Below are 10,371 nucleotides of genomic sequence, written 5' to 3'. Positions count from 1 at the left end.
ATCTCGACTCCCCTTCATTTTGGGCCTTAGAGCGATTGATCACTTCATAATTGATCATTTCTAAAACCAATGGAAAGCCTGCCTTAAAACACACAGCTTTCATTGGCTATTCCCCCCAAACCCTCAACCTTACAGTCACATGGGTCAGCCCATTTTCATCTGATGGGGGTGTTTTCAATCGCGTGTAGCCTACACCTTATTACTCTTACGCATGTGTCCTAATTGATATAGTTTGCTTACTAAACACATATAACGCATACACAATGAGATTATATTACAATGCCATAAACAAAGACAGTTGTGTAAAATAACAGATTGCATGTACCTGACTCTTCTTGGGGAATTCCAAACGCACGAAACTATCCATAAATGAATTCCATATATTTTGTAGTCAAATAAATGAGCTGCAGAGTTTTCTCCTACTGCAAGTTGATGTTTTGACAATCATGTAGGCAACAGATAAAGCATTTCGGGAGACAGTTCAAGTCCAGTAAGTACATGAGATGCGGCCAGGTCAACCTGCATCTACGAAGGGTAAAAAAATACTATGTCGGCAGTGCTATCTGAAGTCCAAGGGTGATAATTTGAATAAATTGCATTTATGATGGTACTGCACTTATCTGACAATCACAGTTCTCATTATATGGTGTATGGTCCCAGAGCGCATGATGATAGTTAAATGACTTTTATAAAAATCCGCAACGAAGTCTTCGGGAGAGTATTCTAGAAAATATGTCAGGATCTATTGTGCAGCACTACATGCTAGAACAAAATTACTGCATCCACAAAGATAAAACATTAAAATGCGGCAGGATCCTGAGCGGAGTATGCAGATGGTATCCCACAGAATGAACTCAAAACTCGCATACAAGCCGAGCGCTTTCAAATGTCCTCCTACGTATCTCACCCCCTTCTCTACGAGAGACTTGCTGTAGCCCACCGCATTGTGTAAGACGCGACCTGTTATGGCCACCACTACTTCCGGGTTTCGGCAGTCCCGTCTAGATTCAGTCCTCTGCTGCCTTCAACATACACTCATTGTACACAAACGGGCAGGCAAGCTCGCAGCATCGATCGTGGCTCCTTTAAGAAAAACTAAGCCAGAATTATCACCCCACCTCCTCTTGATCTCATTTAGAGGCTATTGCATACAAAATCAACTCAGGAGCTGAGAGTGATCAAAGAAACGCGAGAGATTCATTTTTGTGTGCATTTGTGTATTAACATTAGGTGTGCTAACCAGTCGAAGCGCGCGGAGGATCATCATTCATTCAGTACTTTGACAAGCTCGCTTTTGATTGACAACCGGAGTGGCAGAAAGCCATGAGACTCTCTAGTTTTGTCTGAGGGCTATTTTCTTACTGATTTGGAGAAGATTTGTGCGCTCCCCGTCGCTGTCCTGGGGAAAGCAGAGGACGTGTTTGCTTGGCTTTGGCTGAACTTGAGCTGAAGGACTTGGCTTCACCTCTTCCTTGAAAAGACATACGGATTTTTTGTCAAAAAGCCTCGCGTTTGGAATTTGCGTGTTTATTTCTTCTTCACCCTGGCCTCATAGGGGATATATTTGAAGTGAAAGGAAGACGAGGGAGAGAGGAGGGCGATGGCGCAGAGGGTACGTACTCCCAAAAGTTTCAGCGGGTCTGTGTTGTAGAATGAAACGTGGCCGATGACAGACGCACAGCCAAACTTTTCTCTAGTTTGTCTGGCATGACTGCCAGCATTATGTTTTGCCATCTTTGCCTGTACATTCATGCACGATATTTGTCAGAGATTCAACTACTTGGAGATCTTAAAACTTTATCACATCAGTTATTGCTAGTAGCTGTACTACATCTCACTGTTCAGGATGGACAGGGACAGACAACACTAAATTATTTTCCCATTTCAGCTGTGAACAGTACCCCTCCTCCCAATTTTTTTGACTACATTGTTATTTTCTGGTACTCGATGTCTCTATGCCATGAGTCCACAATGTAGATCCCATGTCACCTCTGTGACATTTCCTTGATTCACGACATATTTAATCAGTAGTAGTTCAACCCACAATTGTATAGAATAATTAATTGATTGGCACAAATTATTCCACAGTTTGCGCACGCCAATGGCGCACATCTTAATAACAGTCCTAGAAATCAGGATATCGTGTATGCAACTAAAAAGCCTTACCCAGGCTTTGCTAACTTCGCATTTGTAAATAAAGCTCTAACAATTCCAAAGTGAAGCTCATACACTAATACAAGGCGCAGATATGTTCCATGTAAAGGCACAGAAACACCATTCGGACTGTTTACACCTTTATAGCTTTAGGGTTTGGACGTAATTCCTTTTATTCTCACTTTCACTGATATTAGGTTGTCACTTTCTGTTAACATCATGAATAATAGATTTATTTTGCATTAATTCGTTAAAGAAACAGTGCTAAAGTTTTGTTATAGTAGTTGTTCCAATGCTCCATTTAATTCACTTTATATTAATGTGCACATATATTTTACTCATCTTTAGTATTTACCCCTATGTATAAACTATAACATTTGATTAATTAAAGTTTTAATTATAGACAATTCCATGTTAGTTGTCTTTAGTTGCATGCAAAACATAGTACGATGACCAGCCTCTTAGACATTTTAAAACAATCATCGTTAAGTATCAGAAATAATTATTCTTGGCTAGTATAGTTATAGGATTATTAAGTGTAATTAGGATGTAGTCAAATTAAGATTATCATGCATGCGTTATAACACATTTGTTGTAGACTAATAATACAGATAACACTTTTCAGTGTAAAAACAAAACAATATTTAATTTAATATATAGTATAGTTGGTAGTATAAATTGGTTTGTTATATCCTTGGGACAGCACATGAGTAACACCATTAAAGTTTTAAGTCTGAATATTACATTTACACGTGAATACATGATGGAGCAAAGAACAATAATGGGCCTACTTTTTCGAACTTTTTGCAATGTTTTCTGGCCTTAATTCTATTAATAAAACAACACGGCCTACCATGGTTGAATATTTCTGTAGCATGTAAGTGTTCTCAGTGATGGTCACTCGGGTAATTTCCCTGTGTTGTGTGCAGTACGAAGATTTACCCCATTATGGGATGGACGGAGTAGGATTGTCAACCGCGATGTATCAGGATCACCACGGCGCCAGAGCCATGCCGGCTGTCCACCTGAACCATGGGCCCCAGCTCCACTCGCACCAGTACCCGCACACGGCGCACACCAACACCATGCCACCCAGTATGGGCTCCTCAGTCAACGATGCTCTTAAAAGAGATAAAGACTCCATTTACGGGTATGTTTCAGCTGTCAATCACATGTATCTTTCTCTGAACTCGGTGCGTGTACAAACACGCACTGGTCAATGGCGAGAGGCTGGAGTCACGAGGCTGAGCAGAGAGGTTGTAAAATTGGGCAAAAGGGTTTCCATGCAAGCTTAAGTTCAACCCTGACACCATTATGTCAGCTCAGGCTTATAGTTGTTGATTTTTTTTGCGCTGGTGGTTGTTGTACGGTTGTCTCCGTATTCAGAGTGTTCTAAACCTGTCTGGGCCGTTAGGGCTTGTTGGTGGGGTGACTTGTTTAAATTGTGCATGAGTTTTAAATGACATCCCATAATTCAACATTTTAAAACAAAGTGCCATTTTTGATTGTCACTTTTATAAATTATATTTCCTAAGCGGAGTTATCTTTGAAAGATAACAATTAAAACCAGCATTCAAAAACTAATATAGCCTACAGTAGTGTGGCCAAGAAAGCAACAGCAAACCCGCACACGCTTAATACCCCTTTTAACGTCCCGTATCTCATAGACTGCATGAGTAAAGTATCATAATGCTCCTGTAGGATATGGATAGCATTACATTATCTGATATTTTGAAATTTATTTTATAACACTATGTCCGAGGAGCCTATATCTCAGTTGTGGAAAGTATTTTTGGAAATTATTTTGACTAAATATTCGACAGATGGCAAGTTTGGCCTAAACCAGACAGTGTAGGCGACCGATAGTGGGTCGCTGTTGCCATCTTCTTGACATCCTTTCTAAATATGTTGCACTTAGCTGCCATTTATTTGTGTGACAACACAAAACATGATCATAACAAATGAAACTGTGAATGCTCGTAAATAAACAAAGTGTTAGGGCAGTATGAAAAAAAGTAATTGCGTAAGCCTACCACAGCGCTGGACCTAGTGAACGTGTGCGCACTTAGGAAGAACTCGGTTGTATTTATTATGTAGCCTACTTTCTGAGTAAATGTAGCTTATGCGATTGCCTGTGGCGTGGCTCAGGCCACTATTGGGACTCTGCAGGGATGCTATCAGATGTTGTTGAATTAACCTTTTCACAATTCTGACCCTTACCTTTTCTCCCAGTGACATTTGGGTTTGTATTTTATTCCAGGCACCCCCTGTTCCCTCTCCTAGCACTGATTTTTGAGAAATGTGAATTAGCAACTTGCACGCCCAGAGAGCCTGGGGTGGCAGGAGGCGACGTCTGCTCATCAGAGTCTTTCAATGAAGATATAGCAGTTTTTGCGAAACAGGTCAGAGTTTGCTTGTTAATCTGGATTTAGTGGTCGGAATTTTTTTAATATATATACAACTAATTACTTTGGCATTCAAAGAAGTGTACAGTTTTATTAATTTAAAATTGTCTAATTTTGTCTGGCTCTCTATTTTGCTGTCGGACAAGCTATGTGTTGTAAATAACGCAGTCTAAGAGTTGTATTTGTGATGTTTTAGATCCGAGCAGAAAAACCGTTATTTTCATCGAATCCAGAGCTGGATAATCTGGTAAGCACATCGTGTATTTGATTAGTATACGGGCGTGATTATGAATCAGACCGGAGGACATTGTTGCTTATATTATCATGGTGGTCGCCTACTCACTAAAAGCTGTGTTCCACTCCAGCAGTGTAGTCACACTGTGGGCCTAGAAAATAGCCTGTGTAGGCCTACGCCTACCTCCAATAGGATAGTTTGATTTCACGATAGCCTCGGTTGTCATCACTGATAACCGTCTTTGTTGCCGCCATTAGAGGGCCGTCACATAACTTTCAATGAAAAGTTTTTTTATGCAAATAGTTTCACTTCCAGGTCCCCATTCACATGAATTCTATCTATATTTATATTACATGTTTGACAAAGCCTTACCCTTACAAAGCCGATAGTCCACTATTCACTGGGATCTTAGGTACAGCTGATAGCGCTCTTTTGATGATAGGATTCTTCACACATTACTAAAACCTATTATTTTATATTTGGATGTAATATGGGCCTAGGCTATAACCTGGAAGTCAATTATAAGGTTTTGATGAAACCCTCGGACATAAACCACCTCAGCAGTTGCCCTTATTTTAGTCCTAAGATGCTTGTTTCATCATATTTAAGTACGCGCTGAACTTTTATTGTTATTTTAATTTTTCAGATGATACAAGCCATCCAAGTTTTACGATTTCATCTTTTGGAGCTCGAGAAGGTAATATTCCCCCATCGCCACTGGCCTCTTCTGCTTCTCAAACCTATGGGTTCTATTTGCATAAATGTATTTTTCCTGGTCTGTTGCAATTAGTGTCAGAATCAATCATGGCGCCCATTTCTCTTCCGAGTTTAATTACAATGCAAGCTGCTAAAACTGGAACAGATACATTTTAGCAATAATCTCAATTTACTACCATGGTGCCTTTTATTTGGGCTTATGGATATGGTCGTGGAAATAACATGCAAGCTGAATAAAGTCATTGATTAGCTTACTGTGGTTGTCGCATCTCGGAGCCATTGGGTGGTATGATGTCAGCGATATTTAATTTGCCATCCAACATACATCTGTTCATGGTTTGCGTCTAGGACCAGGCGTAGTCATGAACTGTATTTTAAATGTTATTTTAATAAAGCAGACTCTCATGACTGACGCTTGTGATTAGAGATACCTCTTAAACTTCCAAGTGGACATCTACACTTGGCACTCAATGCTAATATTGTCATAATATCCATTATAGCGTTAGTTGTTCACATTTATGGGCTTTAGTGGAGGGGTGGCCAAATATCTCCTCTCCCGTGCACGCCTGAGACGATCTGACTCCCTGGAAAGTAGGTGGTAATGAAATAACTAGACGAAATTAAACAGTTTACCTTAAATGTCACTCAAGCAGGTCATCCCTCTAATGGCCACAACCCCGGGAGCAGATGAATTTAACACGGGTGTTGAATATGTTGTAGCCCGTGAGTCGTCTTGTCACTGTCAATTTTCTGCGATATCTCTATTTTGCAAGAAAATAAAGTTCCTTCACATTCTGCATGCGCCTGGTCACATAGCAGCATTGCAACATCAGTCGCTGTCATTTGGAGCGTTTTACCATGTCAAAGGGAGTTCTGGTTGCACTTGTCAATGCTCTGTGATGTCCCTTTGTGATTTCATGTGTTCCCTTTTGTGTCTATAGGTACATGAACTCTGTGACAATTTCTGTCACCGGTACATCAGCTGCTTGAAGGGCAAGATGCCCATCGACTTGGTTATAGACGACAGAGAAGGAGGATCAAAATCAGACAGCGAAGAAATCACAAGATCATCGGGGCCCCTTGATCAGGTATGTGGCGGGTCTTTTCTCTTCCTTTCTGTGGAGGAAAAAATGCAGGCTATTCAGCGTGTCTTCTGGGTCACTACTCTGCTGCGCTGTTATTTGCATACTATTAAGGCTGTTTTAGCCTCCATCGGAATGAAAATTTTTGAATAATGTAGCCATTATTGCTTCATTAAGGTTTGCTCCCGGAACCGACCTGAGGAGATTAGCTTGTGAAAGCATCGCCATAAACTTGACCTGTTTCATGTCGATTTTAATTTAGTCGTCTCCCTTTTCTTTCTCTCCACTCTTCTTCTTAAATCGCAATGGAGTGTTATCTACAGTGCTTATCCATTACCACGTAACCATATGCAGGGCTTGGAAATGAGTTGGGCGGATTCGTGGAGAGCGCTGCTGCGATTGTAGAGTAATACCGTGGTTAGGTGCATTGGATTTTCTGCTATTTTTTCACGCTTCATTAGTTCGCTCATCAGTATTTTTCCTTAGACATGAGCGCCCACTACCTTTCAGACGACTTGCCTTCTGAGCGCATGGGTTGTTTGGTTGGAGTGCTATTGTTGGCTGAAATGCTATGTTTTTAATTACATAGATTGAGATAGCAGATTAAAACAACCAAAATATTCTTATGCTCAATTGTATGCACTCATGCTTGTGCGTGTGGTAATTCTGATGTCCACTTTTGAGACAGAGGATGTCTGGCAATGTTATGCGTGAGCATGATATGGCAAGTAAAGCATTGACAAAATAAATGATGTATTTAGCAGACTTCTACTTTTCAAAGTATCTCTGTGTAAGAAATATGTGTCCTATGAGAGACACTGCATAAATGAAAAAAATGTAAGCGTGCATATTAGGAGGATTAGCAGATACACCACCATAAAAAGTAATGAACCGATTAGGATAAATAATTTAAATCCATGAATTTCCATATGGCTGTGTGATCGACTGGAGTCTCGGCCAGTAGTTTTCTGATGCGTGCGTCGGTCTCAAGTCCATGTTATGGAGTGAAAACCCCAGCGAACAGTTCTATTCATGACCAAACAGGGACCGAAATGGAACGACCTATGGTTGCCAGCTCTTTTGGTCTCTGCTGTAGGCTATTAATGGTTATGGTAATGAGCAGATCGCCAGTGATACTAATACATTTAATCCAAAACTTGAATTAAATAACACCATACCGTGCGCGCGATTATGTATTTCCTTGAACGTGATTCTTTGGAGAGGCAATTGTCAAGAACTTTTTCCATTGACAAATTTGAGATAGGAGTGGAATTAAAGGGATAGAAATAGACTTTGCTGAGACCCTTGGGTTTCTAGGTGTATAACGTGTGCTGAGCAAATTATGTTGTGCTTCGGGGCAGGGATTCGGATATTTAATTGACTTTAAGATGAAGACATGTCCTATTTTTGCCTAATGATGGTCTTCTATACCTAAATATTCAGGCTAATGTCCTATATGTTTACAGTATATCTTCAGACAGCATAGAGCATCAGAGTTGTCAAACTTTTCTTGCGTAACTGAAACCTAGATAGCCTACGTGTATATTGCGCACCTTATCAACACTACGCTCTGCATGTTAGTATTTAACGCTATGGGACAGAATACTGTTGTAAACCAAATGCGCAGTATGCGGTAGCTACTAATGGATTCATTGACGTTAATTGGGGCTGTAGTTGCATAGCAGCTGAATATGTGTATCTCTTATTTTGGTGTAACTCCAGTCGTCGGTTGTTAGCCAGTGACATCCTTAACGAATTTGCGTCCTGTGTGCATTATCTCGTTCCATATGTATTTTTAATATATGCCCTCGGGCATAAAGTTGAATTGGACTGGAAAAAATGGTCTTTGTGCAAATTCTCAACAATGTTAACAAGAGAGAGAAGGCAAGCTCATTTATTCATAAACCAATTTATTCCAGCAAGGATTGTGCAGCAGTAAAAAAAACGTCGCCAGAAAAAAAATACATAGAATTTATTAAAATCTTTGGTTGAACTCTGCTCCATGTTTTCGTTCTCTGTGCAACCAAGCATCGTATCAATAATGTCCCGGCTCTCCTCATCCGGGGTCTGTCTCTCTCTCTTTCTCTCTCTCTCTCGCTCTCTGATTGTTTTGCAATTCTGACGGGAGAGGCTGTGGAAAGCAGAGAGAACCTTCCACCCAGAAACAGAGCCGCGCGTTACAGAGGGCTGAAAAAGTCAGAGCCTCTCCGCTCACTTGTGAATGCAGCCCAGCCAGTTTGGAATCACGTTGTGTACTTCAGGCAGCGCAGATAATCGCAGGGCCCCCCTCAGGTGCTCTGTGAGTGAAGGGACTGGTTAGCGAGACTGCTTAACCCCTTCTTTCCCGGTTTCACCTGCACCTCATTTCAAGCAGTTCAGCTGCACAGCAAAAAGAGCCATCCATGGACTAAATCCAGTTATTTTTCAAATTTGGTGAAAACAGATTCTTTCTTTGTGATTTTATGACAGAGATTTATGAAGAAAAACATCTGTGAAATCATGAGAACAAATGGACAATAAAAAGTCATAAACTATTTTTGTACATGCTTAATTAAAAGTACCACTTGAATAAAAAATCTTATTTACCACAAAAACACAACATATTAGCAAGACTTTGTTTCAGAAATATTTATTATCTTTTTCTCCTCTGGAGTGAAGTCATATGTTTTTGGATTGTCTGGACCTCAACTATTGCACATTTGCTGGGGTGGCTGTGCTCACACTAGAGGGCCAAGCAAAGACTCCTTGGCATTTCCATCCGTGGCCACGTTTGCACAGTTGTATTTAATTGCACAGTGAATGAGGAGTGGCTCAGCAATTTACTAATGAGCTGAAAAGCTTGAAAACCCCCACAGTGCGAGCTGCAGCAATAGGGCTGAGTATTTACCTCTGAGCTTGAGAGCTCTTAAGTTTGTACCGTGCTTATTGAAGAGGGCTCAAAGTAATTAAAAAGCTCCATGTTTTATTTCGATGCCTGCGTTTGGAGTTTTTGTTTTTTTATATATAGTCACTGCTATGGTAAAAAAAGTGTTCTTTGACAGTTGTGATGTCCAAGGGTGTGGATGTGTGTGTGTGTGTGAAGACTTTAGCACAAGCTCAGACATCATTCATGCAAAGACAATTTGCAAGTTTCCTTTGCTTCTCCAGCACATTTGGCCCTTATGCTAGCTTGTGTGCAAACTGTGCACACAAAGCCCCCCTTGACTGCTTTATCACACCAAGTCATCTAAATAGTCAATATTGTTTGACTATTAGAAGGGGTCTGATAGGTCAGACTCGTTTCTGACCCTGTTTGTTTAGTTAACGCTGCTGACTAGGAGAGTGACCCTCTGTTACCACTTGACCGAATGGAAACCGTGAGCATCAAAAGCGGTTTACATTTTCCTAATCAGTGTGCTGGTATACTTCATCTGTATGTGCTTGGCGGATCTAGCGAGTCAAGTTACCCTGAACTCTGCAGACACGTTCCCCCTTTCGCTTAATTGCCCTCTTAGGGTTCCTTTGGTGTGGTGCTTTTCTTCCCCCCACCCCTTTAACAGGGAGACAATCCGTGTTTAAATTATTACTGTGATTGTCAATAATCACAGCCTTTTTGTAGTGGAATAAGAGGTTGCAGTCGTCCTTTCTTTTCTTCCTTTGGATAAATGTGGGTCGCTCTTGAGGATTCAACAAGTAATACAAAGAGTTGGGGCATGTGACTGCTGTCCCCCCCAGTCCCCCCTCTGCCTGCATAGACTAGTAGTATCGGAGAGTATGAATCCAAAGAGCTCCTGTGAGG

The 10,371-nt window shown here is 40.8% G+C and overlaps 1 protein-coding gene across 2 annotated transcripts in view; it reads left to right on the top strand.

Annotated features, from left to right (window-relative positions):
• The first annotated feature begins 1,002 nt into the window (after positions 1–1,002).
• Positions 1,003–10,371, top strand: part of meis1b (Meis homeobox 1 b) — a 77,271-nt gene continuing 67,902 nt past the window's right edge. For both annotated transcript variants that reach the window (XM_048269338.1, XM_048269335.1), the window contains exons 1-6: positions 1,003–1,612; positions 3,084–3,304; positions 4,415–4,556; positions 4,756–4,806; positions 5,441–5,491; positions 6,453–6,599. In XM_048269338.1, the coding sequence (XP_048125295.1) occupies positions 1,601–1,612; positions 3,084–3,304; positions 4,415–4,556; positions 4,756–4,806; positions 5,441–5,491; positions 6,453–6,599 (624 nt within the window). In that variant the 5' untranslated portion in view covers positions 1,003–1,600. The remainder of the gene's footprint in view (positions 1,613–3,083; positions 3,305–4,414; positions 4,557–4,755; positions 4,807–5,440; positions 5,492–6,452; positions 6,600–10,371) is intronic.

Source organism: Alosa alosa, chromosome 18 (genome assembly GCF_017589495.1).
Source record: "Alosa alosa isolate M-15738 ecotype Scorff River chromosome 18, AALO_Geno_1.1, whole genome shotgun sequence".
NCBI classification, from domain to species: domain Eukaryota; kingdom Metazoa; phylum Chordata; class Actinopteri; order Clupeiformes; family Clupeidae; genus Alosa; species Alosa alosa.
This window is presented reverse-complemented; position numbering and strand designations above follow the sequence as displayed.